Consider the following 17,826-nt stretch of genomic DNA (forward strand, 5'->3'; position numbering starts at 1 on the left):
CCCCACTTTGTCCCCACCCCTCGTCCCTATCCTAGATCTGCCACTGCTGCAATCTTATGGTTGATGACCTTTGATAGAAATTGAAAATACTGACGGTAATTGTCTTCGATGAAGTAAGATGGAGGGTAAGAAACAAAATTGACTCTAGGGCTTGCTTGTTATGAAATTAATTCTAAAAATAGTTATAGCGTCAAACAAAAAATTTGAGATAATATCATGGACTAAAATAATAAGCTTTAAGAAGCATATGTTTTGAAAGCATAAGATAAAGATTGTTCTTTATTAGTTTGTACTATTTTTATACATTAAATTAATAAGGACAAAATAAGAATTTTCAATCCTATAAAAAAATAATAAATAGTTCATATTAGATATTTTACTGCATAGTTTGTGACTTCAGCGTAAATATGTCATAAATATGGATACAAGACCATTCTATAATTATTTAATTAAATTTTCTAATTTTTATCAAATAATTTTAGCTATATTCTGATATTATGTATGTACAACATTTTTAAAAAATCGTTTGCCGCCTAAAATTCAATTGGCGATAAGACGTTTCTTATCGCCAATTGAATTTTAGGCGGTACACTCGCAAAAGCGGTAACATCGATAGCTCGTTTACTATCGATTTTAATCGCCGCAATCGAAGTCGCAAGTATTGCGATAGATTCAGTGGAAAATTTGGGAGAGGGATTATTAGGTTAGTGAGTTGGTAACGATCGTGTTATTGGAAAATTTTTAGTGAAATAACCACTTCACAATGTCTGCGGTGTATGATCATTGCTACAAAACTGTGTTGAGGCTAACCCAGGAGGTTGGTAAGGTGAGTAGCTCGTGTTATCTCCATAAATAATTCCCAATCCATGTTACCTAAACGTGAGAGCGGCTTTTATTTTTCAATTGACAGCAGGTTTTTTTCCCTGCTGAGCCAACGATTGCAGTTATTTGAAAGTCTTGCGTGAAATAGTATTTTCTCTCATATTACTTTCAATAAACTGTTATAAGTATTCTATATACATGGTTGTAGGCGTGCAACGATTCTTTGTCATTTCTTGACCTTGCAGATAATTGCCTCACTGCGGCGACTATTTGCTAAACTTTTGATAGTAATAGATAATGGTTAGCAAAGACAATGCACTCTTCTCATAGATCAATGTGCGTTACAGATAATTTTCTTTAGCTGAAATAATTCTACGGTATTTCCTTTGCAGCTCATTCGGACCAGGATTAACGAAGCGAAAACTGTAAATACGAAAGACAGTGAAATTGATTTTGTTACTGAAACCGATAAAGAAGTAGAAAAAACATTGATTAATGGCTTATCGGCGGAGTTTCCTGACCACAAGTAAGTTTTCGCCCTATGGCTAACTTTCTATAGCTGCATCACGTCACGTAAACAAAACATTTCACAACTAAAGAGTGAATATTGTGTTTCACTTTCGCTATGTCAACGCGTACTTCCCTGCCAGATGTAGCTTCACAAAAATGTGTTCTATTATTAAATCGTTTTGGTAGCATAGTTTCGCCTTATCTGCAAAGAGGGAAACTTTTCGCTATTCTAGCATTTGTGGAATTCTCCCAAGCCTGAAGAGTTTCATGATGCCATATTAAGTCCATCCAGATTAGTTTTAAACCAGTTTAAAAAATTCTGAATAATATGATAACTTCTTGTGGGTGACACCCGAAAAAGCTCTGCATTTTCTGTGGTGCCATCAATGTGGTTGGTGAGAAGCAAATTTGTTGATTGACACGTTTGTTTGCTTCTTTTTTTTTTAGGTTTGTTGGGGAGGAAAGTACATCGGAAGGAACGAGTCAAAAGGTTGTGTTGACCGATAGCCCCACTTGGGTAATTGATCCTGTTGATGGGACTCTAAATTTTGTTCACGGTTACCCTCATGTGTGTGTTTCTATTGCTCTGTTGGTGGAGAAAGTACCTGAAATCGCCATTATATACAATCCTGTTGTGAATCAAATGTTCACTGCACGAAAAGGCCAGGGCGCCTTCCTTAATGATCAACCAATTAAAGCATCCAAAACTGAAGGTATGTGATTTGTTACAATTATTAATGGCATTGAGTTTAATTTTTTCCAAACTTATTAACCATGTCCCTTTCATTCTTTCAAGTCCTTGGAAAAGTTAGATGGTTTATCGCACCACTTATTTGAACTAAGAACGCATAATTACTGAAAAACTCCTTAAGTTAAGTATCACTGTGCATAGTATTCTTCTTGAGTGACATAGTTTTATGCCTAAGTTTTTCTTTAATTTCATGCATAATTTTTTCCCTTTTTCTCTGGCATAATGAAAGCATAGACAATGATATTTCCATTAAAACAAAAGTATCCTTACCATCAGGGGTGCAGCTAAGAATTAAGGTTAGGGGGTTTTTAAGGGCAAGTAATACTTGGATGTGTGGGGGTATTGCATACCCTCCTGGGTTAGCCATTGTTACGGGGGCCCTCCTCCAGAAAATGTTTAAGAATAGTGGTTCAAAATGGTGAGTTTTACGACTTTCTGGGGGATGTTTGATTAATCCTAACACTATGCTATAAGTAACGCTGATCCAATTAAGCAAAATGGATTAAACTTAAAAATTTCTCTGAGCTCTGGGCAGAGGGGGGGGGTTTTATCCCCCAAACCCCCCCCCCCCCTCCCTGCGCCACTGCTTACCATGCATTAATTTGATGAGTGGTCTAAGATAGCAAGGTTATGAGCTAATGTCTTGTTTTTTTTTCCTTCAGAAAATTAGTAAAAATTTATATTGGTACTCTTTCTGTATCTTGTTAATTTTTTTATAAATAATAATATAGAAAGCTTGCCCATGAAAAGTAATTTTAAATGTGTAAAATGAAGTCAAGCACTGTTTACTAAATGAAAAAGAGTACTAGTGGGGTCACGGCTGGTGAAGTACTTCAAATGCTACTAGGAGTTTGCCCAAGTTAGCCATTTGTTTCCTATTCGAATGCCATTATTCCCTCACTTTGGCATCCAATGATATGGTGTCACAAATGCTAACTTTAGCATTAGCAAAGATGGTAGCTGAAAATTCACCACTGATGCTGAAGGCAGAATTTCTAACTGAAAAGCATAAGATGTCAGAGTTAGGGATTAATGCTTCTTTTCTCTCCACAACTTGGAACCTATTTTTCATTGTTTTCTGCCAAATTGAGCAACTTAATTTAAATATTGTCAGTATCAACTGCTCAAAATGTTGACTTTGTATTTTAGGTCCTTATGAGCATCATGTTTTTACATTTATTATAATAATATGATAATCATCATTAAATATTTTGTTTTGCTCAGAGCAGCCATCACGTAACGCTCACTCTTAATTTAATTTACTTAATACTTATATCCCATTCCTTGCCTGTAGTTATCGTTTGTTGTGCCTATGACTGTAGTCCATTTTATTGCCTGATACAGACTTTAGCTTTGAAGAGGCAATGCATTGGTACTAGCTGTGTGCAAGGTGCACTTGTTTTGGCTGTTCGGTAGCTGTAAGAATGGGACATGGCCATCTTTTTATGGAAAGAGGTAGGCCAAGTTTTTTTTTTGGGACGGGGGGGGTGGAGGGCATTGTGAGTTCCCAAAAAAAGAACCAAAATGCTATAGGTGGAGCTTATCCTTCGGGACATTCGGTCGCTTTTAGACCTCAGTGGTGTATGCTTCGGGAGTAAGTTAGCTATCTTTCTCTTTCCATTTCGTTTTTTAACCTTTTACCTGCCTTTACCTATTAATTTAATTCCTTTCTCCATCAACTTACCATTATTCCTTCACATTCCGTATTCTTTCATTATACCGTGTCTATCAGTTATTCTTCCTCGTTTTGAGGATAATTCATCGAGGAATTTTCAACTTTCTGTGGGAGGTTGTTCAAATTCTTAAGTAGCTTTCTGGTGCCCTATATAATGTGCTCTCTACATTGTATTTGGTTTCAATTGTAGGTGTTTTGATTCCTCGGGAATTATGGAAGATCCTTTCCTGACCTATTGGTATTTTAACTAATGTGTGAAGATGTCATTGGTTCTACATTGAATCATATTGTTAGTCCAAGCTTAATAGTCTTGAAAGGACACGTATCGCCATACTTAATTTCAAAATTCAGTTTACTGACTGATTTACTCATTTTTCTCCTAGATTTATCCAAAGCTCTGGTGTGCTTTGAGTTTGGGTGCAGTCGCAATCCTGAGAAGATGAATTTTGTGAAGGAGAATGTGCTTAAGCTTTTTCCTCAAGTCCATGGGTGAGCAACTATATGTATGTACATATTTTCATGATTAATGTTATTGATTTCAGTACTAATACACCACAAGTGACGTAATTACGAGGACCATTTATTTTTCAACCACCAATTGGTCAGCAAAAACATCATACAAGTGATAGGTGGGTAGTTTGCAGGTAGGGCAACTCCACGTCCTCCGCACCACATGCTCAAGTCATTTCTGACCGTAAGTTGTTAGTTTAAGGTAGTAGCAATCTCATTAACTACACTGCCTCAATGTATTCTCCCACCAAGCGTGCACTTCAGAGCAACAGCGAGAAAACTCGTCAAATGGATTCAGTATTGACTTGTCTTGACCTATATAACCTGCTGATAAAACCTCTGACTCTGGCTAGAGTGTGAAACATTACATCCATTCCCGTTCAAAACAAAAGAAGAGACATGCTGACTTTTGGAAGTGCTTTGATCCATGACAACAACCGTTATCTCATCTCCGATGTAGCCCAACTGCTCCTTGAGAAATTTCAATCGAACATTTTCGATCACCCACCGTACAATGCTGACCTAGAGCCGCGTGACTTCCATTTTTATGCCGAAATGAAGATATGGCTTGGAGGGAAGCATTTTCAAATGGGCGATGCACTTCAGGACAAAGGCAACATTCATTGGAAGTCATTAGTGGCAGCATTCTTATGAAAAAGGTGAAGCTTGTTCACATGTTTGACCAATTCCTCAATCTCCGGGGCGATTATGTGGAAAGGACTCCGCAAGTATGCTAAAAATTTCCAATAAAATTTTTAATCAACGATTTCATCTTCTGTTCATGGCCCAGTGGAGCTTGAAAAAAGATGTCCCTCGTATTTGTTAAATAAATTAGTCTGTGCAAAGTAGGTAAGCTTTCAGCTGAGGTGGCAAAGCGGTGCACATATGTATGTGATGGGTTTCTTATTTCATTAGCTCCCTAAAGAGAGGCCAAAAATGCTTCTTCCCAATGTCCATTTCTCTCAGTTCATGGCATTTTTATGTAGGTATTGATGGGTCAGGATTTTGAGTTTATGGTCAGGTTTGGCATTTTTTTAAAGCCCTCTGTTGGGTTCTAGAATTAAACCTCAGTTTTAATGTAAAGTGTCGGCATAGATTTGTAATAATAAAACTTGTTTTTTTATTAGAGAATACATATATACATAATATATTAGATTCATAAAAATTCTTAAATCCATTAAATTTGCTTAATTTTGGATAAAGTTGGAAATGCTTGACTATTCCCTTGATGTTATTTAATTAAAAATAAATTTAGTTGATAATTAAATGAATAAATTAAAATTTGGCTCTATAAGGTGTTACTTCAGAAGGTACAGTACCTGTGCTTAGTGTTCATGTGTCATCTTTCAAATTTCATCCTTTGAAGGCTGTGTCATGAAATGGAATAAGTTGGCAATTCATACATTTGTGAACTACCTATAATTTTGACCCAGAGACATGTCCCACATTCAATGCTTACAGGCATTACTTATGTTTTATTCAAACTAAATCTGAAAGGCATAAATTTTGTATTCTTTCAGCCTTCGTTCTCTAGGATCTGCAGCGTTGGACATGGCCATGGTGGCATGTGGTGGTGCTGATGTGTATTTAGAAGCTGGTATTCATGCATGGGATATTGCAGCTGGGGATTTAATTGTGCGGGAGGCTGGAGGAGTTGTAATGGATCCCTCAGGTAATTAAATATCCCACTATTTAAAAAAATAATAAATCCTTTTGAGGTATATCATAGTATGTCATTTTCAAAGATGTTTTAAAGTCAGTTTCAAATAGTTGCAGTATCCCATACCCAAAAGTTATTCTTACATCAGTATAACCAGGCTTTATGTCAGGGTTTCCCCAAGGAAGGAAGATGGGCAGGACACCCTCTTGTTAGCATTGTCTGTCTCTGTCCAGTAGATTATGAATAGAATATCTCAACATCCATGATTAGAGGGCTGCTTCAAATTGTCTACCCTTCCTTGGCTTTGCTGTTGCATCATGTTACTAGGAGTGGAGTTAAGCTCTGGTCTTCAAGAATCATGTTAAACTATGAGTCATGATCATGAATCTGGGAAAGTAGTTAGCTAGAATAAATCAAATCACTTTAGAATGTTGGGAACTAGATTGTTTTACAACATGCCACACAGCCACATTTTTCACAAACAGCATGTGGTTCTTTGATTATGCAAAGCAATCAACCTCTTGTGCTATCAGACATGCTTGGAAACAAAGGATGAGTCAGTTCTTAAATATTTTTGGTAATTAGTGCTGGTCCAGTTCTCCCCCATTGATTCTCGATACTCGGTTCCAAGGATGAACTCTTTATCAACTGAATTAATGGCAAATTTAAATGAACAACCTCAAGAAGTGAATAAAAATAATTTTACCAAAGATGTGAATAAGCAGGAAAACTCTGTAAAAAAGAACTTACAATGGTCTCCATAATGTTATTTGTCAAGTAAAAATATTTAGGTTATATGTTGTTAAATAATGCATGATTGACAAATATGTATGTCACATTCAATCAGACAGCCACTGATTCTTTCTCCAGGTTTTGTTTAAAAAATTCAATATTTTGACCCTATCTGCGTCTAATCTGCTCCTTTCTTGACAGAAATACTGCCTGCAGTACTGAACAGGCTTTCACTGAAAAGTGAAAACAGTAGTAGTTGATGTCGATTTTGAAGGGCCGCACGAAATATGCTTGGAACATAGCTTACATACTGCGTAGATGGTATCATCAGGATCGTTCCTGAAAATCTCTCAACTTCTGATGAAAGCATCTGTTGATTTGTTGTATCTTGTGAGTCAGTTCAAAATATTTTCTTCATTCTGCTACGTAGCTTAAATTCTCACTTTAATAGACAACTTATTCGCATGCCTCACTGTCACAGTTCTTATTACCTCAACACTAACACTGCTCAACATGCTGGTGCAGTAACACCACAGATAAACGGAGTGGCCGCTGTGACGGCTTTGCCCTTGCTGTAGACACACCCGTCGCACGAGCACCAAATGTTTCAATGTTGGTGGGAGGAATCTGATCCTTAAATGTGCATATTAGGAAGCAATTCTCAAAAGAAAAAATTGGGTGCCATGCAATGGCAGGCATCCAATTTTTTGAATGGATGAAGGGTCGTGGCAATAATTGAGCATTTGCCGTATGAAAAATACATTTAAAGGTCATAAGTAACATTTCTTTGATTTCATCTTCATCGCTGGTCAACAACCTTAAGTTTGACGCAGCTCTATACTCAATTTTCCAATCAGTTAATCATTTCACACCCATGTATTTCTTCTCTTTAACATCCTTCTTTACCTGTTCCATACATTCGTTTTGGGTCTTTCTTTTCTGTTCTTGCTATCCGCTTATCCCTTGATAATTGTCTTCAACAGCCCATCATCTCTCATGATGTGGCCTATCAGATTGTTTTGTTTTCTTACTAAGGTTTTCATGGGGTTTCTTTTCTCTCCTACTCTTCATATAACTTGGTCATAACTAACTCATTTGATCCATTTGATCATCATCATTCTTCTATTGCACCACAGTTCAAAAGCCTCTGCCCATGATTTCTCCCCTGCTTACATTGTTCATGCCTTTATTTCATTTAGAAGCATACTGCAAATTTAAGTTCTATTAAATCGTTTCCTTACTTTTATGTTTAAATTTCCTGCTGTAAGTAGGTCTTTCTTTTGGTGGAATGTTCTCTTCGACCGGGCTCTCCTACTGATAATTTCTTTCTTGCATCTCCCGTCGCTAGGTATCCTGCTTCCCAAATACATCAGACTCCCTATGATCTGGCTGCGGTATATCCGTGTTGTGGATTATCCGTGAATGACTTTTCTCTCTTGCTCAATATTTTCTGTGATCTTTATAAAAGAAATGAAATAGGACATAAAATCACCAGAATTACTGCATTGATGCTTGGATACACTGGGCTTATTGTTTCCTTTATAATCCCCTTCGTGAAACGGAAGTGATCGTGTGCTAGCTGCATTCACGGGTGCACGGTGTTCCTGTTTTCCAAGCCTCGCAGTGCGCAACTGAGCTCCGTGGTCACAGGTACCCATCCTGCAGCAGTTGCAACCTGGGCAACTTGTGTGAGAGGTGACTACGTGGTGTGGTGCCTGAGAGTGTAGTTTCTGACGTCAAGCAGTGGTTTTGAAGCATTTGTGCTAGCCTTTTTTCTGTATTCGTGATCACCAAGCCACAGATGTGTGGTTTTCGAAACCAGGCCTCACATGGAGCATTAATAATATGAGTACAATGATGATATCGCCGCTAAAAAGATAGCAAACTGGTGAAGAAAGCTCTCAATGAATCATAGAAGTACTCCAAAATAACAGAATAACTGCATGAATAATAATATATTGTTTGTTTTACATAAATTATGAACATTACAAGACTCTAAAGTGAAAGTTTGGGTTATCTGTGTTTTCTAATTATTCGTGCCGTCTCTCGCCATCATTAGCCCGGATAATCGGGAGTAACAGAATTCATCCGTCTGTACGTCTTCTCTTCAGCTTCGTACTAATATTTTGGTTTTCCTGGTGCTAATTTTTAGCTGATGTCTACTCAATACCCTACCCATATTAACCAGAATTTTTTCAAATCATTCTCCATATCTACTATGACAGCTTTCATCGGCAAATCATAGCATGTTAACTTTTTCTCTAACGGTATTCACTCCCGAGGCCTTTTCTTTGATTTCGTTAATGGCTTTCTTGATAGATATGTTGAAAATCACGGGTCACAAAGCACAGCCTTGTCTCACACCTTTCCGAAGTCTTGCTCGACTTAGCACTTGGGTCCACATTTTATCGCAGCTACATGTTTTTTGTATAAATTGTGAATGATTCTACTGTCATTGTAAGGAACTTCAATTTCTTTCAAGATTCCATGCATTGTTTTCCAATCCACATTGTCAAATTCATTCCCTATGTCCACGAATGCAAAGATATTGGCTTGTTCTTCTCCATTCTCCTCTCAATGAGCAGCCTAAGGGTCTATATTGCTTCCCTTATGCCTTTACATTTTCTGAATCCTAATTGGTCCTCATCCAAGTACTTTTCTCCTCTTCATTCCATTCTTCTATAGATGAGCCATGTCAGTATCTTCAATACATGTGTTGTCAGGCTTATGGTCCTAAATTTTTCACAGTTCTCTGCTCTTTTCCCTTTGGGAATTAGGATTATAATGTTCCTCTCAATGTCCTTTGGTATCTCACCTGTGGAATATGGTTTTGTACAGGTAGTTCGAAGTCTTTTTTCCTTTATTTATAATTAGCTCTGCGGGAATATCATCAATTTCTGATGCTTTATCCACTGTTCTCGAACAGCCACATCAAATTCTGATCGTAGACTTAGGGCTCCCATGTCATCTTTACCCACTTCCCTGTCATTTTCTATAGCATTTCTTCTGAGGCTGCTTGGCTGCTTCCTTTGAGCAAATCTTCCAGATATTCTTTCCATCTCTTCACTTTGTCTTTGTTCTCAATAATTAGTTCTTTATTCTTAATTTATGATTGCTTGGAAGAAATATTAAATAATCCTTGTCTGGAAGTAAAGAAAATAATTACGTTTTACACATGGCATTCTAAAGGAAATAATAAACCTTTTATGACGGTATTTAGTATTCTTGCATTTAAGTATGATAATCATGGTGTTTTTGCATATGCTTTTATTTCTAATGAAGATTTTGGGAAACATCTAAAGAGGGTGAAACTCATGCATGGATAATCCACAACATGGATAATCTGTGCACAGAGTTTACTTTGTTCTTAGGTCTAAGCATGCAGGTCACATGCTCTGAAGCTATTTGAACTTTTGAGTTTGCAGTGAAATCTTGAATTTTTTGGGAGATGCAGGATATCATTCATTTGGGAATCAATTGATAATGAGCTAATGATGGCATAATTAATGAGGCTAAGTTTTTCTATTCATTTGCCAAAAATAATGATACATCTTCAGCCTTACTTTGGCTGGTAACTTCTCAGTATTGATCTTAATATCATGTGTTGCTGGACCAAAGAGGTCTTTTAAGGTGCCTGTGGGAAGATTAAAGCAGGCATTATGCAGTATGAGAAATTGGTTTAGATTGGTTAAGATGTTAAGTCTTGCCTGCAGCCGAGTTTGCGGGTGCTATTTGCTCACAAATGCAGACAATAATAATCACTCTCAACTGTGTGCTTATGTCTTTGAAGATATTTACTACATTGTGTTTATTGAGTTTTGAAATAGTGCTTTTTACATATCTTTTCTTGCTATACTTGTAGACTATGGCTAGGAAGGCACATTTGTTGTCTTTAGGTTTTTCTCCATCATTTGTTACCTTACTTCCTCTGAAAAATTATCTCTATTGTTATGCCTAAATCATCATCTAATTATTTCTGTGCATCTGTGAGAAATAGCTTCGAGGGAACACCAAAATGATTCATAGATGTATTCAATCCTATAACTATGGCAGTATGTCATTGGGATCTGCAAAATATGCACGAGACAGAAGTCCTCTTTCTTTGCTATACAACTACATATATGAAGTAGTACCATGATGTGAAAAACAGGTATGTATGGATGCTTATAAAATTTTTGTCGCTGAACACCATTTTCTCCCTATTGTAACCGGTGCATTCTGCCCGCTTACATAGTGGCGAAGGGAGTGCGAGGTAAAGGAAGGCCGTTTTTTTTCTGTTGATATGTGTCCGTGTGAATGTGTGCGTGAGTGTCATGAATCATTGAGTCCCCATTTGATGTTTCCCTATTTTCCTCCCCACAATGTGTAATGCTTCCCCCCCCCCCCTAAAGTGTGCAAGTCGAACTCTTAAGACGAAGAAGAGCGTGGTTTCCCCCCCCCCCCCCCTCGTGTCCTTGGTGAAGTGACCGTCCAGCCCCAAGTGCATCATCCTTTTTTTTCCCTGACCCCTCCCTCCCTGGTGTTTCCTCCCCTCATTGGCTATATAACGTGGTGCACCGGAGGAAAAAGGGCTTAGATGATTTTCTTTTTTGGCGATTCCAAGCAATAAAAAACGCTCCCAAGAGTAGGCGGAGTTTGGGGAGGCAGAGAAAAAAGTTGGTGGAGAGATCCCGAGAGAGAGAGAGAGAGAGAGAGAGGGTGCCCAATACGAGTAGGAGTTGCAAGGTAGACTCGTGGTGCTGATGAAAGGATCTCCCAACTGTCGCAGAGAGGCCATATCCCACTCGTGAACCTTAGGCCGGCCCTTATTTTTCAGAATTGCGAAAAGTTATGTTTTCCTAGTCTCAAAATGATCCAAATGGTGTTTATATTCACGTGTTAAAATTTGGTTACTTTAAAATAACGGCAACCCGTGCCCCAAGGGCCCTAAGTACTAAGGACCCTGAATTGAGTTTTTTGGGGCCGAAAAAGCGCTATTTCTATGTAAAACGTAAAAGTAAAGCCCTTTAGGGCCGATTTTCTGTTTATTTTAACCTATCTCTAAGCGTTTACGAGATATCGTCCGTCGTAACGCAATCCCCCCCCTTAGGGCGCCACCCCGCACCGCGGCACCGCAGAGGTACGGCCCGCACCACTTACTAGAGACTTCCCCTCCACCCCCTCCCCTCCACCCCCTCCCCTCCCTCGGCAAAGACTTTGCTCCTGATGTCAAGATCTAGCCTCTGAAGAAATGTGCTTACCTTAGAAAGAATTTAATTGCCATAACAATACTTCTAATCCAAGAGATCAAATTATTTTCACTCTGTCCATGAATTTCGGTACATTAACCAAAATAAAATAGATTTTCATAGTATTTCTGATTTTTCACTGACATCCCATATTTGGCAATGAAAGTGCCTTTCCGCACGTAAGGGTTGTATTGCGATGAAAAGTCACACTTAGTAATAAATTTTGAAAGCTCTCTTCCTTCAACATGACTGCATAAAAATCTTGAATTAGTTTCACTCCTCTCGCTGCACAATCATTTCCCACTTAATGACCCCGAATAATTTGCAAATCGTTCTTGTATGTTCATCACATTCTCTCATGTTCACATAAAAGAATGCAATACATATTTACAATACATTAAATAGCTTTCTCGAATTAGTAGTGTCAAAATTTGGTATAGATACCTTAGTCATGTCTTTACGTTTATAGAATGCCCTCTTCGGTGGATCATATTTTCCTACACAAGACCACATATGGCGTATCACGTTTTTTTCACACCTAGTAATGGATCCGTCAAAGAATGACAGGCATACGAACTCCTTACTCATGTACCACAAGTGGTTTGAAAACCTCTTTTGTGCTGCTTTCGCTATGTCCAGGTTAACACTTTCGTAATTAACAAGTCTTTGTAGGAACTGCGGGTCACTGATGGGAGCTAATGCAACAAAAGGAGCGGAGAAGCACATCTTTTCATTTCTTCTTGAATATATTGAAATCTATTCAACCAATAACTGCATTTCGTTCTCCTCTTTATTTGCGTAAGAACTTTATTTCTTCAGCCCAAGCACATTTATCCGAGAGATTAACTGCACTTTCCTCCTCGCGCGTCAAAAATGCAATGGTACCGCTCCTTGCAATGTCAAGCAAATCATCAAGTTTTGTTACGAAAGATTCTCTTCATATCCACTGTAGTTCGCGCTCTCTTTATGCCGTTGCACGTTCATCCATTCTTTGCGTCATTTTTCTAACTTTTCAATCGCCTTATATTACGTAACGACAGGAATTCTAGTTTTATACTATGGATGACACGCATTTCTCACGGTTTTTCTCGCACTAAGTCTTACAAATTTCGAACCCATTAGGTGATAAAGGAAAAACACAGTACTTCTCTCACTGTCGGTAAATTTGAGCCGAGTATTTCTTCACTTTCTTTTCCAAACCAGTTCAATGCCTGGATTTAGTCTTGATTACTTGCCTTTCCTTGTTGGTCTATTCTTAAAATGAACGTCATGTTCACGATAAAGTATTTATTTCACCACTTTTCTCCTTACATCCTAAAAAACTTAGCACTTCCTATCCTCTGCACACTATACACCAGAACTATCTCCATCTCTCCACAGTGATCTACATCCGTTAACTGACTACCTCGTTTCGTCTCCTTGAATATTTCTATCTACTGTTGGAGCCCTGGAAGCCCTGCTCATTCCCTTCATTCCTTTATAATTCATAGACAAAATTATATCACATGCTCATAATATTTTGTACCTAAACAGCACTTTGGAACAAAGCCTGCTGGAATGGTTCGCGGCCGTATGGTGGCAAAAAATCAAGGTTTAAGGGGTCGTTACCCAGTACATAGGACGGCGTTGAAGGGTTAAAATTGACATTATAGGCTTTAACAACATTAATCATGACACAAGAGGAACAACCTATTCAATACAGTACCACTAGCATGTAAATCTTGTCATCAGGAGCAAAGTCTTTGCCGAGGGAGGGGAGGGGGTTGAGGGGAAGTCTCTAGTAAGTGGTGCGGGACATACCTCAGCGGTGCCGCGGTGCGGGGTGGCGCCCTGGGGGGGTGGATTGCATTACGACGGACAATATCTCGTAAACGCTTAGAGATAGGTTAAAATAAACAGAAAATCGGACCTAAAGGGCTTTACTTTTACGTTTTACATAGAAATAGCGCTTTTTCGGCCCCAAAAAACTCAATTCAGGGTCCTTAGTACTTAGGGCCCTTGGGGCACGGGTTGCCGTTATTTTAAAGTAACCAAATTTTAACACGTGAATATAAACACCATTTGGATCATTTTGAGACCAGGAAAACATAACTTTTCGCAATTCTGAAAAATAAGGGCCGGCCTAGTGAACCTGCCGGAGTTGACGCAGAGCAGCCTACGCCGCGGAACGGAATCGCCACGATCAGCAGATCGAGAGCCCCGAAAATTCAACAAACTGTAAGAGAAAAAGCCACGAAATCCCATTCCTTCCCCCCCCCCCCCCTCAAGGAACAGAAGAAAATTCCCACTTCACCAAGTCAAGAAGAGAATTCATTAAAAACGTTTGTAAAATTTCCCCCCGCACAAATAGAGAAGAGGACAGTACTTCCCCCTATTACCGTGTGAATTTCAGTGCAATATCTATTTCGTTGTTTCATATTTCCATTCCCCCGTTTCTTTTTGTTTTTTATTTATTTGTCCCCTTTTCTTGTGGTTTTTGTATGGGTTATGAATGTGAAAACGTGTAGCGTGATTTTTTTTTTGGGTTTAGGTTAAGGACTGAAATTTTTCTGTTGTGCAGCATAGTGAATTATGCGTTGTATTTCATTGAATTCAAGGAGAAGAAGTTAATTGTTACTTTTGCCATTGATTTGCTTGTATTTGTAAATGATCATATTTAAACTCATTAAATTTATGTTGAGCGAACTACGCAGTCGAACGGCTTTCTTTATCCGAACGCTCCTGTCTCAGGTCTCATCACCCCTAAACTTCCCCTCCTACCCTTTCCCAAAATCCCATTCCCTCGCCCCAGGTGCACGGAATATCCCCGCTACACCTCTGACCTCCCCTTTTGCCCTCCAATCTCCCCTTCCCCCGAATGTGCCCCGCGCGGTGGGGTTACACTATGCATTGGCGCTGTGAGTTATTGGTGTGAATTTAGGTGAAACTTGCTATGGCAAACCAAAAAAAAAATAAATTATAAATGTATTTAATGATGAATTATGTCAGTAAGGAATTAATATAACTTTTTGCTTATTCAGGTGGCCCATTTGATGTCCTCAGTCGTCGAGTGCTTTGTGCAGGAACTAAAAGCTTAGCAGAGCAAATGGTTAAAACTGTTACACAGTACCATCCACCAAGAGATGATGCTGAATAAATTCAGTTTACTTAGGTGTAAGTATTAATAAGGGTTGTGTGCTAATATAACTTAGTTCATTTATACAGTAGGAGATCAATAATCCCAAATGCTTGGGACCAGACGCACTTCGAATTAACAGTATTTCCGATGAATGGATCAGTTACCTGGATGTAGCCTGCAATCCATGGCTCTTCATGTTTGCCCTCCTTCACAATGGCAGACCTAATCTTCTCTTTGTTTTGTTAAATTGTGAAGAGCAAGTAGGTAATAGGTAGATAAATTAATTACGTCACTCTCCTATTGTTCTATTATTTTCATTTTCTCACTTAGACATATTTTGCATTTTTTGTTACGGTGTCTACCTTCAAATACTCTGTTCACACAACTCACGGATGTGCGGGTATGCTATTGACTGCTTTCTGCTGCCCAATGAACACACAGCAATATTTTCACCAAAATGAACTACATACGTACTTATCGAACCACAGTTTGCCACATGACATTGAGACTCGGCACTCCATGTTAACTTCATTTCTAATAGATCACCATTAATTACAGAGATTAGGGACTTTTGGTAAAGGGTTTCTGGCGATGGAAACTCTCTCTATGGCGAATTTCAACACCAAAAGGCCCTCGTAAAAACAATTTTTTTTTACATGCTAATCATAGGGTCAATTGACGGTGCTTCGTCTATCTCTCGCAACAGCCCGTAATTGCTTCAACGTGGTTCCACTGTAATAAGGTTGTTAGTATCAACGAGAGTCTAAGTGTAACATCTCATGGTTGATTTTTCAATTATGCATCTCAATTATCATATTATCAGAGGATGTAATTAGGTATGTTTGTCCACTGTTCCCATTCTCTATTTTGCCTTATATACTGAAGTACCTTCCATTTTATTTTAGGCCTTGAAGTGAATGTTGGATGATAGGCTGGATATGAAAGTCATCAATCTACGTTAATTTCTAACATAAGCATTAATTTTAAATCTTGAAGTTACATAGGAAGGTTTAGACCATTGGGTATAAATTTTCACCTATAATTTAATGATTAAGACAGGTAAACTTATTTACCAGCATCATAAATTGTACCTGCCTTGGAATTGTTTTAAAGTATAATTTATAAATCCTAAGTTAATAATTTTGGTCAAATATTTTGTAGTGGAGAGGATTTGTGGTAGTATTGTGGTACGTTGTGCTTTGTGGTTGTAAAATTATAGCCTTGTTGTTATGGTAATTGTGTGTCGAGTGTTTGCCTGAATTAAGTCATGAATTTGAATCTATCGGAGTTCATTTCCATGTATCATTTTAAATATCAAAAGATTTTGTATTGTACGAGTCCTGGAATTCATGATATTAAAATTTTTCCATCCATGGCTGATGTGTTGTGGTGCCTAAGACATCTCCTGGGAAAGTGGTTACAGTATTTGAATTTAATGAAAATTAGTTTTGATCGATCTTAAGTCATCCTTATATCATATTACGATAGTAAGGAAGATTGGTATATTAATGGATTCATTCATTGACGAAATTAACATATTCTTTATAGTGTTATTTCCTTCTTTTTTGAAATAGTAGACTAACCTAAAGCAAGGCTGATTGAAATCTGTTTGTTGGAAATAATGGTAGATGTATCAATAAAAGCTCATTTTAGTTTAATCCTGCTTGATATTACTTTGAGATATGGTAATGCATAGATCTTAATCCTCATTGGCACTCTGCTATGCAGATAGTATGTGATTGTTGTGATGGATGATCTCTTCGGTTTATTTTTTTTTCAGTATTAACTTTCATATCTATGCTGGCATAGGTCTATCGATAGTTATGGCAATATAATGTTTAATAGAAAAGATTTTTCTGATGGATTTCTTTTTAAAACCATAAATGGCCTTCGCAATGCAAACCTTTGCGAAAATTTTGTCCATATTTTTAGGAAATATCTGGTTACCCTCATGTCAAAATATCTTACTTTGTTGAAGTGAAATTCATAATTGACAAAAAAAATCATGAACAAAGTTGTGGTTTTAGATTTTATTTTTATATTTTCGTTATTGTAATGACTATTTGTGTAAGACTTGAGGTTCCTAATCTCCTTCATTTTAGTTACCATTGTTATATATCCATTAATATATTTCCTTTGCGTAAAGTATGATGTGGGTACATCATCTTTAACTGGACTTAACCTTGTTATTTTGCCTCACTAATTATACTCCCCCAACGTCACAATATTGTTATCAGAGTATTTGTTCAAATAAAGTATTTTTGATGGAAATGTTTGTTTTTTATACTTACCATAAATAGTTGAAAAATTCTTCTTACCTTTCCTCCCATTTGTATTAATCTATACATGAAGTCTAACTCTGGTGGATGTAGTACCTGTAGTACTTGGATTTAAATATGTATTGTTCTTTGGTGGTATTGATGGAAATTTAGTTTAGAAGTCTTATTCAAACCATTTACTTACATGAAAGTTGTTAAGTTTCAATTGTTGAAATTGTTTTTAGTGATGTCGAAAATGGTCACGCGGGATACGTTGGTACGGAAACACATTTATCCTCTTTTTATCCCTGTCATACTTTTTTTTTCCAAAATTACGAAAAGGAGTTTAACCCTTAAACTGCCACATGGCTGATATATATAGTCCCTCGCTGGTTGTGCGAAAGTTGTGCTGACTTATTTGACTTTTTTATTTTGTGGTCGTGGCCTTTTTTAACGGCTGCCATCTCCTTTATACACATGTGCTTTATCTCTACTGCTTACTAAGGTGGTTTCACCGTGAATAATAAAATTAAGAGTTTGAAATAATTTAAAATGTGAAATC

At 37.6% G+C, this 17,826-nt stretch overlaps 1 protein-coding gene across 1 annotated transcript; it reads left to right on the forward strand.

Annotated features, from left to right (window-relative positions):
• The first annotated feature begins 660 nt into the window (after window positions 1-660).
• On the forward strand, window positions 661-17,277 carry LOC124167353 (inositol monophosphatase 1). The gene is made up of 7 exons (XM_046545359.1): window positions 661-826; window positions 1,215-1,348; window positions 1,780-2,045; window positions 4,142-4,247; window positions 5,789-5,940; window positions 14,909-15,041; window positions 15,912-17,277. Exons 1-6 carry the CDS (start codon window positions 764-766, stop codon window positions 15,022-15,024), a joined length of 837 nt encoding a protein of 278 aa, XP_046401315.1. The 5' UTR covers window positions 661-763; the 3' UTR covers window positions 15,025-15,041; window positions 15,912-17,277.
• Window positions 17,278-17,826: the final 549 nt, after the last annotated feature.

Source organism: Ischnura elegans, chromosome 1 (genome assembly GCF_921293095.1).
Source record: "Ischnura elegans chromosome 1, ioIscEleg1.1, whole genome shotgun sequence".
NCBI lineage: Eukaryota > Metazoa > Arthropoda > Insecta > Odonata > Coenagrionidae > Ischnura > Ischnura elegans.

Bases quoted from the DNA above. Each gene is read 5' to 3' on its own strand.
- LOC124167353 (XM_046545359.1), top strand. From the start codon at position 764: ATGTCTGCGGTGTATGATCATTGCTACAAAACTGTGTTGAGGCTAACC. The intron at 827-1,214 runs GTGAGTAGCTCG...TTTCCTTTGCAG, and splicing joins TAACCCAGGAGGTTGGTAAG to CTCATTCGGACCAGGATTAA. The intron at 2,046-4,141 runs GTATGTGATTTG...TTTTTCTCCTAG, and splicing joins TAAAGCATCCAAAACTGAAG to ATTTATCCAAAGCTCTGGTG.